The 18,017-nt window shown below is 35.4% G+C and overlaps 1 protein-coding gene across 6 annotated transcripts in view; it reads right to left on the bottom strand.

Annotated features, from left to right (window-relative positions):
* C2H8orf34 (chromosome 2 C8orf34 homolog) overlaps positions 1 to 18,017 on the bottom strand; it is a 185,932-nt gene that overhangs the window by 74,747 nt on the left and 93,168 nt on the right. For all 6 annotated transcript variants that reach the window (XM_072924734.1, XM_030266314.4, XM_072924732.1 and 3 more), the window contains one exon: positions 15,441 to 15,576. In XM_072924734.1, the coding sequence (XP_072780835.1) occupies positions 15,441 to 15,576 (136 nt within the window). The remainder of the gene's footprint in view (positions 1 to 15,440; positions 15,577 to 18,017) is intronic.

The raw sequence follows: 18,017 nt of genomic DNA, 5'->3' as shown, positions 1-18,017 counted from the left end.
AAAGAAATAACTTATCTCTTGGAAGAAAAAAAAAGTTCTTTTCACTCTGTATTCTTACTTTCTTACTAAGCTTGAAATTAACCTTTGAAACCAAGTAGAACCCCCTTATCTGCCCTATCTAAATTTCACATTTTATGATTCTCACAGTTATCTAATATAGATGGATTTTAAAGTCATCTGTTTGTACTCCTCAAAATCATTTCCCCAACAACCCCCTCCCCCAATTAATTTTATCTGCTTTTATTGCCCCTAGAATTATTTATTTAGGATGGAAAGGAAAGCTCAGTGTAATTTCATAATATTTCTTGTCTAAGGTGGCAGATCCATAGAACAAACTCAAGACAAAAAAAAAGCTAAATGTGTAAACCTAATTTTGAAAATTACTTCTATGAACCCTTTATAGCTCTGTACCTGGGTTCTAATGCTCTTCTAATGCTCTAGTTGCCGATTCTTTAAAAGCCTAGCTTGTCAAACAGAAGAAAATGACTTTGTATCCTAAAGATATTCAAATAGGGCAAAAACAAATTGCAAATGAAATAATTATGCAAAAAAAAGAAGGTCTCAAAAATCACATAATTTTCCACTGCAATACAATTCACCCATCCTCCTTCATTACATACATATGCACATTTACTGCAAACACACATCCAGTCTTAGAAAGATATGCATGAAATTGCAGGAATCAGAAGTGAGATACGATTCTCTCCAGCCACGTTGGTAGTTCATTTATATTTAACTACAAGGATAATTACTCCAACCTTTTCTGCTTACATTACAGTCATATAAAAACTATCTCTAGAAGTAAGAGCTTCTTCTTTTATCCCATCAGAATTTTTAAAATTTTTAATATGTTCCCATTCTGAGCTTCAATAAATCAAAGCTAGACATGAATAACTGAAAATATCCTCATCTTATTCTAGACTTTAGATATATTTCAGTGGCCCACTGCCTTATGAAGAACACTAAGATACACGAAAATCTTTTCAATGTATCTAATCAGAAAATCCATTTTATATGATTTTACTTTGTAGGAAGAAATGGCTGGGGTGTGGATGGGTGAATAGGATGTTTGACATATCCGTGTCTTATTTTCACATCCAATTTTCAATTTATGTATGTATTTCTTACATATAGATTCATATCAGAATAGATTCTCATGAAACTCAAGCAACAAAAAAGTCAGTCTTCTTGCCAAAAGAACTTTGGTAATTGGACTATTACAATTTCTTCTTCAAAAGTAGTATTATTCATAAGACATCTCCACAGTAAAATGACAACACTTAAAAGCTCTTAAGCAGAAAGAAGCATTCATTAGAAAGACACCTAGCTTTAGAAGAGCTACCTAAAAACTACTATCTTATTAACACTCAATGGACTACTTCAGCTTTTAACCAAGACATTATTTCAGCTATTAATTATTTTAATGTGAGTCTAAATTTGAAACCTGATAGCCAACATTTTTTCCCCATATCTCTTTCTTGCTTAGAGGACATTGTTTCAGTTATATTAACCAGCTGCATGTTGGAACTTCAAGAGCTACAAAAGCAAACAGCCTACAGGTAAATATTTCAATTTTCTTTGACCCCAAAATGCATTCCAAGAAAACCATTAAGAACTTCAGGACCAAAAATATTCTGAATAAATTCTATAGATTTGGTGCAGAAGCATTATACAGGGTCTATTGCTACAAGCAAGCTTATGGATGCATGAATCATTGTCCTCCTGCCAGTATGATTTCAAAAATATGATACACAGATTCATGAGTGGGTCAGATTGGAAGAGACTATAGTGGGCCTGTAGTCTCCACTTCCCTGCTTGACCAGACTCATCCTAGAGCACATGGCACAGGTGTCCAGACTGTGGACAGACAGTTCTTGAATATTTCCAGTGAGGGAGACTCCACAACATCTCTGGGCAACCTGTTCCAGTGCACAGTCACTTGCACAGTAAAGAAGTTCTTCCTCATGTCCAGGTGGAACTTCCTCTGTATCAGTTTCTCCCTATTGCCCCTTGCTCTATTTCTTGGCATCACCAAGAAGAGCCTGGATCCAGCCTCTTGAAGCCCTCCCTTCAGACATTTGGCCCCCTCTCAGTCATCTCTTCTCGAGGCTGAACCGACCCAGCTCCCTCAGCCGTTCCTCGCAAGGGAAATGCTCCAGTCCTCACATCAACTTTGTAGCCCTTCACTGGACCTGCTCCATGAGCTCCATGTCTCTCTTATTCTGAGGAGGCCAGAACTGGACACAGCACTCCAGAGGTGGCTTAACCAGGGCTGAGTAGGGCTAGAATCACCTCCCTCAACCCACTGGCAATGCCCTTCCTAACACATCCGCAGGACACCTTTGCCCTTCTTGGCCACATGAACGCACTGCTGGCTCATGAACAGATGCAGACCACCAGGACCCCCAGAGCCTTCTCTGCAGAGCTGCTTGCCAGCAGGTCACCCCCAGCCTGTGCTGATGCAGAGGGTTATTCGTCCCCAGGTGCAGGACCTTGAATTTGCCCTTGTTGAATTTCAGTTGGCTCTTCTCAACCCATCTCTCCAACCTGTCAAGATTAGATGCAGGACAAATTCCTATCTGGGAATATAATTCTTCTGAGGACTACATGGGATTAATAAAAACAATTACAAACATAGGTACTTTCTATCATCAGGGCCTAAGGAGAAGGCATAAAGTATTCTAAAAATTAAGAACTTGAAATGCTTTGGATACCTCATCGTGAGATAGATGCTCTCTAGTATTTGTTCTTGCATAGACTACTGATTGTATGTGTATTAATAATGGTCTGGTGCTAGTTTATAATAGAGGTTGTGCTTAATAATTGAGCCAAATAAAATTCAGAGGGTGATTGTCACTTACAGACAGAGAAATTTAGATTATATTTAGGTTAATACTATTTTGACTATTCTTCCAGAAATATGTCACTTAAATAACCAAAATCCCATTATATTCCTTCCTAAAATGAACCAGCAGAAGGGTTATATTTTTAGACAAAATCTCCTTTAATCCCAAATAAACAACTACAGCCAAGAGTTATATAATTACTGTGCATGTGGCTGGTCCTCAAATTCTGGTACACAGCTAAGGACTTTTTTTATTTTTAAACATAGCCAACTAGAGATGGATAACTGTGCTCAGATTCTGGTGTTCCCTAGAGGTGAACAACAACAGAAACTGAAACTCCACTTGAGAAATTCTGAAAACCTGCTCTTTCAAGAAAATACAAATGCTTCTGCTGACTTTTTAGTAGTGAAGAAAAATTCCTTCAGGGGCTCCAGGACAGTAAAGGGCACTCTCTGAGGAAGAGGGGGAAATTGCATGTCTAAGCACTGCAGGTCCAGCCATTCTCTCTGCTTTGCCCTGCGTCAGCTAAATTTGTTGAATCTGAATAAACCCTGTAAAAAAATTTGGTTTCTGTGAAATATTATTCCTGAAAACACACATTTAATTGGAAAATTCCTGATTTCCATTGGTAAAGACTCAGTTGACTCCTTTTAGCTGAATACGGTGAGTAGTGGAAAGTTTGGTAAAGAATCCTTAAATCATTCAGCAAAAAGAGCAGTAAAATTGTTTTCATGATCACCCAAAACAGGTGCATATTTTTAAGGGCACAGCAACAAAGTTCTCTGAAAAAGTGGGGTAGTGTCATGTTTTATTAGAATCTTAATTAGGGAGATTTTGACTTGTTGAATCACTTATTTTCCTTAACTTATTTCAAAGTAGGTTACCCATTCTCTTGAAAAAATCCTACCAAATACTTCCATGATTTATAGTTAGTTTCTTTATGAAGTAGTTATTATTTTGGATCAAAAACTCTAATATACATTTTGTAAGATTCATTAATATAATGAATTTATTACGAAAACAAACTTATTATACACATAACACAATGATGTTCCTTCGTCAGCCAAAGGGAATTTTAGTCAGAGATGAGAAGGATAAATTTGACTTATGGATCTTCCTTTTCTTTTTCTCCAAATCACCTGCTTCCTTTCTGTAATTTAAAACTTCAAATCTATATGTAACCTTCTATGATAACACTGTAATACTGAATTATAACTTCCCTAGAACAAATACATAACTCTAGGGAAGTTATAGCAACAGAGATCAGACAACAAAAGCCCTGAAAGGCCCCACACACTTTTAGGTTACACTGAATGTTTTCTTGCACCTTTCCCTAGCAACCTCAACACCAGTAAGAGTATTTCAAGCTTCATAATCATCTGTCCTGACTTGCCTATAATAATGAGTTTACTTCATTCTTTGTTCCCAAACATACTGATCCAAATTCTGACCTCATGTACCTTGACTTACTGACTCCACAAATGCTGCACTCCTTTACACTGCTGTAAAATCCAAAGCTTTTTCAGCACCTGAATATAAAGCCAGGAATTTCTGACTTACTCAATTTGTTTTACTAATGTCTTTTACAAATATAAAAGCATTAAAACTGTGCCAGAAAAATTCCTATTGTATTCACAGGTACAGAGACACAAAGATGTCCGTTTTCCAGTACAGACTGTACTGGTTAATATACTGGTGAAATTATATTAAATAAATATTATTAAAAATATACAGGCAAAAGTACTCTTTATCTGGTAAAACTCCTCATCAGCTTAAGCTACACACACTACCTTCCTAATGAAGATTAAGAAGGAAACTTTTAAAAAAGTTTATATGATTTTTAGATCACTGACCTATAGAAGACATTTTTCCTTAGATCTATGGGAGGAGGATCTTCTAACGTAGGATTGTGAATTTGGTGAGCAATGAGAGTGGCTGCCACCTCTGAAGCAATAATAGACAAGCTCTGTAGCATGTTACCTTGTTATATTTAGAAATCAGTGCCATAGTTTCTGTTTTTACTCTACACTGAAATACAGGAAGCATCTGCATAGAAAAGAAATGAAGCATGAAGACTATTGGATTATCCTGCAGAACATTACCTATGAAGGCAGATATTTCCAATATTAAACTATAAGACTACATGCATAAATACAGATATTTAATACCATTTCTAAATAGAATGTAGGAATATATGCTTAATGACACAATCAGCATGCTTTCCAATAGAGATTTATAATTCCTTTAAATCCACCTTAAAGAAGTGATGTAAGGCCATCAGGCAGGAACGAGTATGTTGTTACTACCATAAATTCTATTCATGTGAGATATACAGCATTTATATTATTTGAGTTTCACCCTGATCTAAGATACAGTTAATCTAAAATAATTAAATAACCAATAAATAACCAATACCATTCAAACCACAGTCTGCTTCTTGCTTTTGCACTCACTCTCCTAAGGACATTATTTCTCAGTGCTTAAACTCTGAGAAATAGTGTCGTTAAGAAAGTGAGTGCATCAGAACATAGCAAATTATTTGAAAATTCATAAAACCAGTAGTTAAAAATGGATTTTGGCTGACATTCATTTTCCTTTTGCAAATTAAACACACTATTTTCCAGTCACTCTTGGAGTTTTCGTGGAAAGTTTCCACGTCACCAATAGTTAATGCACAGCATAATGTTTTCAGCTGGTAATACAAGAATATACACTTGCTGAGCAAATGAATCTTTTTTTTTGTGCTGTTTGCCTTTCCAAAATGTCTGAATGCATGTCTTTGTGCCTTTAAATAAGTACACTCTGCAGCTATTTCTGAGGAGAACCAAAAGTGGAAATATATTTCCCAGAGTAAGGAATCCATAAAGAGACTGAATTATCTAATCCTTTTACAAGATGGGGAATTAGGCCATTCTTATGGCAATCTTTTATCTGCTTCTGGCTTCAAACCATTATCTCACAGGAGAAAAATTACAGTCTTTGTCAGTCTTTTCAGACTTAACACTCTTTCTTCTCTTGTGAGGCATTTTTTCTAGGACTTGTGAAAGAGTTTTGTGTGTGAGTGTGCATTTGTGTCTTTAAGAGCTATATTAAACTGCTATCCAGAGCCTCAAATTATGACCAACAAGCTTCCTCAAGCTCATGATCTCCTGGCTTCCTCCCTCTATCTTTTTCATCCAGAAGAAACTTCCATGGCTAATATACATCACAGTGTTGTACAAAAACCAGAAAGAAACTCGAAACATTGCCATAGAGAATTAGCTTGCAAAGCACACATCAAAGAGAGCAGAGGAAAAGAAGGGAGAAAAGCTTGGTAAAGCACTCGTCTTTTTAAATTATTGAGGGGGTTAAACGGGTTTTGTAGGGGAAAAGAGAAAGAAGTGTCTTGACAAGATATGCAAACGAAGGACAGAATGAAGTGGATGTTGCCCTCCATAAAATTGAAAGAGAGCACAATAATTTTCAGGCCCAACAAAATAGTATTAATTTCATTTTCAAATATGCTCTTCCTTCATTTTTACGAAACAAGACTAGGACATTAAAAAGGCCTAAAAAAATCATTTACATCTACTGTTCTTAGAATTTCCTCACAGCAGTTTTAAATGTGCACCAACCTGCTCAAACCAGATCCCTCTTTAACAACCAGCCTGAAAAAAAAAAATAGGTACTGTTGAACAATAACTCTTACAAAAGATAGTCTAGTGATCTGTCACTAATTCACATCATCTTATGCTGCATTCTTCCTGCAGAACCAAAACCACATATTAATACCCTGTCAGTTAAGTCACAGCAGGGCTATCTCCAGATAAACTTGGTGCACTGCCATGCTTCCAAAGCCAGATTCATCATTATAAGGTGTATGTGTAAGATGCAACTCAGATGCAAAATGTACCTGGTGCTCAGGTTTCAATTCTAAATTTATTTTCAGTAACATGTAAACACTTTTTCCAACAAACAAATGGAAGTCTTCCACTACATTTATGCTGACTGATAAGCTATTTAAGGCGAAAAAAAAGTCTACCTCACCTGTGCATACTATAGGGAAATAAAATAGCTATTAAATCTAACACAGAGGGAAATATATAATCTGAAAACACTGGTCTCTTCACAGCTTATCATAATTTTTGATAACAGATGATATTTTTATTATCACAGTACTTCTGGAACTTCTGATAGGACTGAAATTATTGCTTGGTGAACTTACCAAGTGGGAAATTAATGTAAAAAAAAGAGGGAGGAAAGTAGTCCTTTCTTTCCAGGATTTCTGTCTAAGCACTTCATGTAAATCTCCTGTCTTATATTATTAGCTCCCCAAGACACTGTTAATATTTTGAAAATAGGCTTTACCCATTCTTCCAAACACACATCCACTGGGAGTTTGCCAAGAAACTAATTAAGGTTTAGGACTAAAAATTATACTATCTTGTGCATTTCAGAGGTCAAACTTAGATCCATGAGCTCGAAAAATAATTTGAAATCTCACAAATATTTTCTATTTTGCGTACACTAAAATGTTCTAAAGAAACATGAGACAGTGAAATAAAAGGCAAGCCAGTGTGTTACTCTTAAAACTTAGCAAGTCAGCCTACCAAATCTTAAAAAAATTATTTATGGTCTTTTTCTCTGATAACCATGATGGCCAGTAAAAATAGTTTTTGAATTATTTTCTTCTTCAATGTTTTTCTTTTGTTTTGAAAACAAAAACTACCAAAGTGGTACACCACTCCAGGAAAGGAAAAATAAAGTGATTTATTTTAGTTGTACTTAGCACTTACAAAGTCAAAAGACAATGAATACACTATTTTGTTTATTTATGCATCAAAACTGGGGAAATTAACCACTGCCCAAATGCAACTCATTGAAAAATCAATGTGAATATTTACTTTTTAATTTTTTTTGCCACAGCTTTTTCTTTTCCCATAATTATTTTTGTTTTTCTACTTTATAAGAAGTTTTAACTAGCCAAAGGAAAAATATGGGGTTTGTTTTCAATTTTCTACAGTGAAAGGAGATTTTTAAAAGTTATAAAGCACTACCATATGGAATTTAATTTACTTGTTTGCCACTATTAAAAGGAAAAATATGCAAATAAAACATTTTGTTTAGGACAAAGTCTGTGAAGCTGGCACAAACAAACATTAAGAAAACTCAGCTCTTTTAAACAAGAGGTCCAATCAAACTAAGGTTACAAAAAAATAGATAGAGGAAAAAAGAATGTACAACAGTGACACAAGTCATCTGGAACGTTTAGTACTTTCTGCCCTATAAGAATAGCCACTTAAAATAGTATACAGTCAGAAAAGATAATATGAAATGCATGACAGAAAAGAAAAGAAATACATGTATGTAATCAAAACTTTTGATTTAGATTTGAAGACATAAATTTCCTCAAAGTTTGTACGTGAACCCTAATCACAGAATTTTCCTGCCAACAATCATTCTGTACTGACCACCTCACTTTGGAAACACTTTTCCCCTTTGGTACTTTGAAGTAATTTATTCCCAGGTTTCAGGAAAATTAACAAAGCAGAAATTTCTGCCAAAAATTGAGTCACTAAGCTGGCCTTACCAGTACTGGGCAGACATACAAAGACTATTCTTTATGCAAATACATGTACCAAACCACACATATACCTGTGCCCATTCCCCAGCATTACATCATAGTGTACAGAGTCAAATAAGAGATTATATGGAGCACTTGAGAGGTTATCCTTTCTGGCACATCTGTGTATTATTGAATAATAATATTGGAGTTTATAAAGAAAAGCAGGCAGTTATTTTATATTCCCTGTAATCAAGTTTAGTTCTAATTCCATCACCTCTTAACACTGCCGTTAAAGGGATGATTAGAGCTCATGTAAACATACCAGAACCACCTTTAAGTTAGCATCTGCAGATTTCCTTCACAGAGCAGTTGTGACAATTCATGTAGCAGCTAAGGAATATTTGCACATGCAGAACTTTTCCTGCTAGAAAGCAATGCAGACATAGCCTTTTATTACATCACCCAGGCAGCACACACCGCTACATGTGGTCACGATAAGGGGAAAACAGTCCATGGAGTTTCAATGTCATTTAGACCTGTATGCATTTTCATGGTATTACTCCCTTTGAGGTGACTGATGCCAGAATTCTCCATTTTGGGAAAAAAATCTTACAGTCTGATTTGAACAGCAGCAGTCTGCTGAAAACAGAGCAGAAGCATCTGCCGTGATGGCTTAGTCTAATTTGGCAGAACATTAACCTAGATCAAGTGCCAAAAAAATTCACCAGTAGCAAAAGTTATATCCGTTCTTCTTCTGGGACCTATGGCTCTATAGAGGATGCCAGATGTCGACACTTTTTCACTCTATCCGATTAGCCTCTATCCCAATGTTGCATGGTGCAGTATCCATTCCCTGACACCTTTCTATCCCCAGTTCGAGAGTTATTTTTAGGATTACATGCTTGGGCAAGGTAGTAGAGCCCATCTCATTTCAAAACACAAGTCAGCCATACCAACAATTTCAGGAACACAATGACAATGAGAGCAGATTGGTCATAAACAATAAGGAAGGGATTTTGTGCATAGTGGAAGTAGAGGAGGCTCAGTATGCTTCATTTCTTTTCCTGAGAAAATCTTCCAGAAGCCCATCACCATTGTCTGTTTTTTAAATGTAGTCTTTAATCAGTATTTATGATCTTCTTCATAGGGGTTATTAATTTTTCTCTGTTTGAAGTTTCAGGAGTGTTGTCTGGGGACAGTGCATACAGTAAAATAGCTTTTTAACAGCAATTTCTTACCTCTTTACAGTCATCAGCATTTCTGCTTTTGATAGTTAAACTAGATTCACCTGTCAAGCTTCAGACTATTTTCTTCACAGCTCATTATCAAGTTTTCCACCAAATGCTTCTTTATGACCTCAAGTCTCATTAGTATTGCCAGAGCTTTGTGGCACTGAGATAAAGCACTTCAATACAAACTCTAAGATTATAAAACAGTTGAAGCTAGATTAATACCATAGAATTCCCCAGCCAACCAAATAATTCCTGTTCTTTTCTAGAGATATATGATGGCAAATTCAAACAACAGTTACATAGTTTCTACCATTAATCTGAAAATATGTCAAATTATATCTGGCTCCTTCATTTCTTTTGTCTCCTCCCCTGTAGGTTCCTTGTTGTCAGGGCTCTATGTCATGAAGATCTACTCAAATTCCACTGACATATTGCAGAGAACTAACATGTGATTCTAAATTTCACTTAGCACCACATAGTTTATATGATTATATCCCAGGCATGCATGGACATAGTGGAGACTATACTGTAGAAAACAAAACCTTAAAAAATGCAAATTGTCAATGAAAAGGTTACTGGTAAATAAACAAGCTAAGTTGAAGACTGTTTGAAGGACAAATCATCTTAAAGGTGTAAAAGTCAGATGATGAACAGGGTAGGGTTTCACAGGCAAGGCAAACTGGCATGAGAATTTCTGAGTACTTTCTTTAAACCAAGCTTTCCAAAAATATCTATAATGGCAGCATACACAGAGTACCTCATTTATTCTATAATAACAGCTCAAGGATACAAGTTACTACACTTGAACAGTACTCCACATCCCATGGGTGAGAGTAAGAAAAGCTCCATTTTATTTTTTTAATGTATAGACGTACTTTGTTTATATCTGTATTTTTGATTCCTCTAATATGTTAAAATACCTCACTACACTGTCCTTTTGCTTTAGCTAACCTTAAAATATTAACTAAAACATTGCATCTCAAACCTACATTTGTATGCGACTAGTGTTCCTTCCTAACATTCTTGTTCCGAAGCCTTCAAGCTTGTGGCACAGTATGTTTTCTATAATCCCATTTCTTTTTTAATCACATGCAACCCCTTTTTTGTATTCTATTGATGTTAAAAAGAATGAATGCAGCCCTTGCCCTATTAAAAACAAAAAGCTTCTTACTTTCAGGAATGCATTGGCAAGACTCCACAAGAACAAGATTTAACTTTTGAGCATGGCAGTGGGCATACAAGGCTAATGGGTGGTCCTTAAAAAAAAAGAAAAAGAAAACCCCCTGTAATTCATTCAATAGTACATTAATATTATCTTTTACCTTATGGTTGATTAAATTCTTGCAAAACGCTCAATGTGCAAGTTACAATACATATGAGAAATATGGAAGTGGTGTTTGGCTTTTACAAATTGTCATTTAAATATCTATTTAAATCACACAATTCCTGTTACTATGTGAGGATGTCTTATAATTCATTGGCCAAACCTGAAATGCATTTGTTTTTCCTGTATGTGAGAAAGGATTCACAAAAACATGTTACAGAATGAGTCAGTCTATTTTAAAAGCCACTCAGACCAACTGTGCCCTTAGACAAAGAAAGAATGATTATAACCATTTTACTCAAATAATCAAAATCCAGATCCATTTTAGCAGAAGTGTCTTTCCTTATTTTTCACACTAAATAGAAAAAAGCAAACCTTCCAAATACAGGGTGGGGGTTTTTTGTAGCCTTTTTTTCTGTATCTATAAACCTTGTTTTGTTCCACCTTGTGAATGATGTCACCCCTTTATTTAGATGACTTAATATGCTACTTAACTTGCCCTGTAGTCCAAGAGCAGCTATGGGAATAACATTGTTCTGGTAGCTACTTCCCCATTTGAAAAACCTCTTAAAGCTGTTATCCATCTGCATTTTGCTCATCGTGTGTGAAACATCTCTACAGAAAACAGTAAGCTCTCTGTTTCTTACAGTTATATGCCAGACTACAAACCAATTTATACTCCAGTAGAATTAACCCTTCCTTTAATTTCTCATCTCCATCTGGGGAGATTTTTGCAAAGGTTTTTTGGGGTCTTGGTTGTTTTGGGGGAATTTTTTTAGTTTTTTAAATCATAAGCTATAAAAAGCAATTTGGTATGATAGCTTAAAAGAATTACCCATTTTTATTTCCTGGATGTCTGGGTGGAGAATTTTATGTTTTTAAAAAATTACTGACGTGGTCTGTGATAACTATCTACCTGTTTATTATTTGAAGATGATTGGTGAAATTATAATGATTGAGGGTTAAATATCAGTTTCTAAAATAAGTTACAAATTTGGGAGTTTTATTCTAGTTCAAATTATGTTAATTCTCAGTCTCATTTCTTATGATTCACAAACAAGTTGGTACTTTTATCTAAGAGACTTAGGGCAAGTGAGAATATTTTCCCAAATGCAGTGTCTCAACATCATTGCAGGTTTCCTCCACAATATAAACTTGATTTAGTTTGTCTTGTAACAAAATTGGTTTTTATCTCTAATTATAGTCACTTCCATTTGGCATTCCTTTTTTGTGGGAAGAAGCTAAACTGGCACTAAATGAAGTCTGATCACAAGTATCTCAGCATGGACAAAAACCATTGGTTTAGTCCATTCTTCTCACAAGTCATTGCTCTCATTGTAGGAAGCTCCAGAAGCCAAAGAAATATAAAACATATAGTTACACCCTACTGCAGGTGGTTTCATGGGGCATACAAAATGAAACTAGCACTCTTCTCAGGCTAAGGTAACCTACACAATAACCAACCTAATAGCCATAGACCTGTTCACTCTAACTCTCAAATAACGAGAGAGAGCACTAATGATCTATGGCAAGAAAATGTAATCCTAGAAGCAAGAGCATCCAAAACTTATACACTATTTTAGTGAAGAAATTGGGTGGAATTTCAATAAGAATATTTGTCCTTTCCAGGTGAGATACTAAATATTAGGCCAAATTAATTAAAGCTAGCACTGAAAAACTCCTTCAATTGTTTAAATAAATGCCTCTCAGAAAAGCTCCAATATACCCAAGAAAGCAGGAAAACTTCAGAAGGAGGTGTCATAGAAGGTAAATTGAGTGGAGAGTAATGAGAGCAAAGCATTTAAAAAATAATACAGCAAGGTTGAAAGAAATAAATTATGCAAATGCATGAGTAAAGTTCAACTTTTTTTCTGAGCCAAGACACATTTCCTAATATTTGGAACTTTGCCAATTAAATTTCAAGTAAAAAGTTGTATTTCTCCTAATGACAGTCAAAATAGCTTCAGCAAACCTAATCTGAATTGACAAACCCTATTATCTATACAACACCACTGCCATTAATAACTCAATTAATTTCAAATCACCTTTTACAACTGAAAAATGAGTAACATTAAGAAGAAAAACACCTGTTTAATTGTAACCAAAAGCATGCATATAACCAACAGCTCTTATTGACTTCTTTTTAAATTGTATTCAAACATGTCTACAACCAAATCACACAGTATTCATATATACACTGTACAGTACACCAGACTACTTGGGAAATGGAATATGAAAACATAAAAGTATAATTTCTAAAACAAATTAATACTCTAATAGGTTCTGTATTATGACCTTACATTAAATATCAGCCTTTGTCATAACAACGGAAACAAAGGCCAACACTGAGAAACTGAATCGGTGAGACGGTCCAAACACTCAGACTCTACTTTTATAGCACAGTATTTTCAATGGCTATATCACTGACTGACAAACAATCTAATTGCTCTTGAAATCAAACAGGAAACAAACTGTCTCCATGTCTTCGAAGCCACTTGTTTTATGCATCTGTCTGTACCCCCCACTTCATCTGCTTCAAGAAGGCTCCAGACTAAACCCCTGTGAAGGTACTGAAGAGAGAGCTAATTCCAGTAATAAGTGTCTTGAAGAGAGGAAAGGTATCCTCAGTAAGAAAGAAGGAATGTTACAAAGGAATGGATAGACTTTATCAACTTGAAGAAAAAAAATACTAGTTTCCTCACTAGTGAATACAACAGAAATACCCACTTGTCTCTTTTGACTTCCCTTGCTCCTGAAGAGGTGGTATATTTTTTTAATTTCTCCAAAGTTTATAGAAACTGCTAAATTGCAATAAGAGTAAAAAGAATCACAGTCATGACGGTATCACCCAGTTCCTCACTTATTTCCTTAAACATGGTAGGGATATAATTGAGGGTGCACCAGCAAAATAAAGCATTGTTTTGCATTCTCTGATAAGTGAAGTGACAAAAGGGATTTTGTGAGATCTTTCTCTCCCAGCTCATATTTTAGAGGGCAGAATCAATCGTATATTACATGCAGTTAAAGAACAATACTAATAGCCAAGGTTGCTAGGTTTGGCTCAAGATCTGAGCACTTTGTTCCCTGGTGTGCAGGACTGAGAGAATATATAGTATCTTGGCACCTGCTGTCAGCAGCTACTTAAAGGGAATTCAAAATTTAATTAACCTTCATAGTAATCCATAAAAGTTGTTATGTAAGGTCAGAACTTCAGAATTTAGAGAACCTAAGGTTTCTATATTCTTTACCTCTTACTTCTTAATCCATGGACAACAGATGCCAGGTGAAAAAATGTGCCACGCTTTCATGTAAGTAGTTGTTTGGAAACATTTTAAAACATAAGCAATTTGTTTGTATGAATTGGGAAGAATCCCATGACACACGTTTGCTCTTTTCTTAAAGCATAAGGCCACACTGCTGATGAGCAAAAGTCTCTAGAATTACAAGGCCATCCAGTCACTGCTGCTGTGACAGTACTGTGAGGTGAAGTTCCCTGAGGCTCCACACCCCTACTAGACAAGATATTGCACCAGTGATTCAGTTTTGCCTCCCATAGTTGTACTTCCAGAGCATCAGAAAATGTCTTGAAGCCCCTCTGTCTACATTAGAGCTTTAGAAAAGTAATAATTTATGAGCAAAATGGGGAAAAAAGTAGAAAAAAGTAGGGTGGCATATGGCCAAACTTTTGACTTAATTTCACCACAGGTTGCTTTTTATTTACAAGGGGCTAATCCGCTCTCAAACTACACAATAGAGCAGCCATTGGCAAAGGCAGGCAGATAAAATTGGCATGCCTCTATATTGTTCTTGTTAATCTGAACCATTAACAGAAGGGTGAGAAGGCTAGTTTTGTCATTTAAACAGGCTTAAATCCCTTCTCCAAATGAGCTTTTGTCTACATAGAAGAATTCATCCAGGAAATTTGAGGGGTTTTTGTTAGTGTTGCATTCTTGAGTTGACTAAGCTACAGGAATACTAACCTGCTTATTTGGTCTTCATACTGTAAATGCAAAAATTATTGCCAGCTGTCAAAACCAAAAGGAGTTCAACCTGATTAAATTATTTCTCAGAGGTGAAACAGGATGAGATTATAAAGTGCTAAGAAGCAACTATTTGAAATCCTGAACTGCACCTGTGCAACTAAATCTCCATTTATACAGGTGCTTTTCAAATTGGATTTGAACCCTCAAATTCTCTGATTCATCCCCTGAAAAACCACAGAAGATCAAATAACAAATGAAATTCAGAGACGGAAGGGCTCAAAATAGTTTCAAGCTGTGAAGCAAGGCCTAAGACTATGTCGATGTGACATATCAAGCATAAACATAAGTTGCACAATTCAAATGCCAGAGGTCACAGGGTAGACAGTAGCTAAGTAATTTTTTTTTTTAGCACAGGAAAGGTCATCACCTGGTCCATAAGCACAAAACACAACAAAATACCTAGATAAGAAAAGTATTAGTTGGCATGATCTGGTTTTGTTTCGATTTTACCTGGCACATCTTGCACATATATTCAATGTGACCTTTGCTTGAGGCTCAGCCGTATGAGCACTTCGAGTTTGATTGAATTTGCTCCCAGAAGACACCACACTTGTTACTCCTTCCATTCTGAGATCATCAAGATCCTCTGCAACAGGACAGAACAATGGGATAAACACGTGATTAAATTTTGTAGCAATAAAGAAGCCTTACCTGTAGAATCACTAAAAAATGGAACTGCTCAAAAATGGGGAAGAAAACAGTTACTTGCATACTAACAGGAAAAGATATTCAAGAGCATTTTTATTTTTATATATTATCACCATCTTATAGGGGGTTCCTTCAAAAATATTCAGTATCATTTCCACATCAAACCATGCTGCATATTTTTAAACTCTTTATTTATCTGGTTCATTTCTTAAAAACTTGTCATCAAGAGATGCTGTCCAATAGCTCTATTTGACACTGGACATATTGAAAACAAAAATATTTTTTTAATGTATGCTATTCTTCTGTGTTTTTTTCATCATCTGTTCATTTAGCAGTGAAAAAATATTGCTAAAATAAGTGTTCTGCTAAACCCACAAAATATGAAATGGACATATATATCACAGTGAAAGGGACCATAATGTGCATACTTAAATCTACCATACTCCTGTAATATGGGAAACTCACAATAAAAACTGAATTTTCAATGATTATAAAATCATTCACATTTTGAAGGGAGACAGAAGAGGGTCTCAGAGAATTTTTTTCCCAAGATGACACTGCAATGGTATAGCTCAGCTGGACTGTAAATGAATTCTTTTGGTTTACAGGCCATTCTTTTGGGGTTAATCTCTATATTTTTTGCTAACACAAAACACAAAATATTTTTTGCTAACACAAGTTCTCTATGCCTCATGTATCTATAAAGCCCAATTTTCAGTTGTTTATAACTTGATTATTCTCTAGCTGAAATGCAAACAAGCAAAGCACTGGCTAGCTTCTATTAAATTATCATAGACTGACCATGTAACCATTCCATGTACTGACTGATGCATGTGGTGTATGGTACACAGTATGCCATCATCTGATTAAAATGTCTTTCAGATATTCTATACACATGTATTTTCATATATTTACATTTACAAAACAAACCTAATGTTAAAGGATCTGAATGAAGCACGAAGTACAAAAAGATTTCAAATCCCAATATCAGATGGAGAAAAGTCACAGAGAACTTTAAATTCAGAGGAGACTAATCAATTGAATTAATTAGAATTTGAAATACACAAGTAGTCATTATAGACACACAGTGGAGAACCAAGCTGGAGATACAACCCCCCAAATCTCTACCCAAAATACTTCTGGTTGTCCTCTATAGTTCATAGACCTCACTCCTACCAATGTGCTTTAAAGTCAGGGCAATGTGGTCAGATTATCAGGATTATGTCCTGTTAACAACACTCTTTTGGGGAGACAGGGATTTTAATAAGCAACAGTCAATAACAGCTAGGCTAAACTCATATGAAAATTTTGTGACCAAAGTCCTTGAACCACATTTTCTTCTCTGCAATGTTTTATTTTACTGCTTAAGAAAACTCTCCTCCCCACCACCACCCCCCCCCCAGCCAATTTGTTGCCTTGATATAAACTGACAAGTTACTGAAGTTTCTGGCAACATTTACACCATTTCAACACCCTTTCCTTTAAATTTCATGTATGGTTAATACACAAACTAATTCAAAGGACCTGGAAGGTTATATGATAGAGAGCTATGAAATCAACCACCTATGAGTCATTTCAGAAAAGGTATTACATATTTGGAACACATTATGTATTAAAATAAATACAGTTTAATTGTGCTTTAAAGAGGTGTGAAAAGTTCCATACTTTTTAACAGATGTAAACCACTGGATGAATTACAGTTTAAAAGTAATTGAAGCATATGCTTCAGGTTTTTCTCCCACTAAGCAGACGTGATTTCTTTAAATAAGATTTTCAGCTGTTCTCTGCTTGATTAACTTTTGGCTCTCTGATGACTAAGTGTTTCAACAAAGCAATGATATAGGCTGCCCTCCATGATACCTTTTATATTTTAATTTGGGTATCAAACCCATGCCTTTTTGTCATTTTTAGTCAACTAACACCCTTTTTCTCTCAAAAGAAAATTAAGTGAAACTTTGTGCTAAAAATATGGATTCGAGAGCTGCCTGTAGTAGTAGCCAACAGACAAGAAGGCAGAATAGTATGCAATATTAATTTATTGTCAGATGCTGTTGGAATAACAGCAGTAATGTGCATACAAAATGCAGATTTGAAGTACCAAAAACCTACCTCATAAACAACTGCTATTTTTCTCAAGGTATTTTAGTTGATCTAATTCAACATTGGATGGAATTTGTCCATGGCAAATTACAAAAAGCTGTTAATAATACAAGCAAAGAGGGTAATCCAAAGAGTAACTGCAGCATTTGATTTAATTTCATTACTGCACCTCTGCATGGACATGGAATGCTTTCAGTTTCTTCTCTGGATACTTCAGATTTACAGTACAGATACTGAGCATTTTCTCACTAAAGCAACTGGGCTTTGAGAAACTGCCTG

This window comes from Taeniopygia guttata, chromosome 2 (assembly GCF_048771995.1).
Source record: "Taeniopygia guttata chromosome 2, bTaeGut7.mat, whole genome shotgun sequence".
NCBI classification, from domain to species: domain Eukaryota; kingdom Metazoa; phylum Chordata; class Aves; order Passeriformes; family Estrildidae; genus Taeniopygia; species Taeniopygia guttata.
The sequence above is the reverse complement of the archived record's forward strand: the minus strand, read 5'-3'. Positions and strand labels throughout refer to the sequence as shown.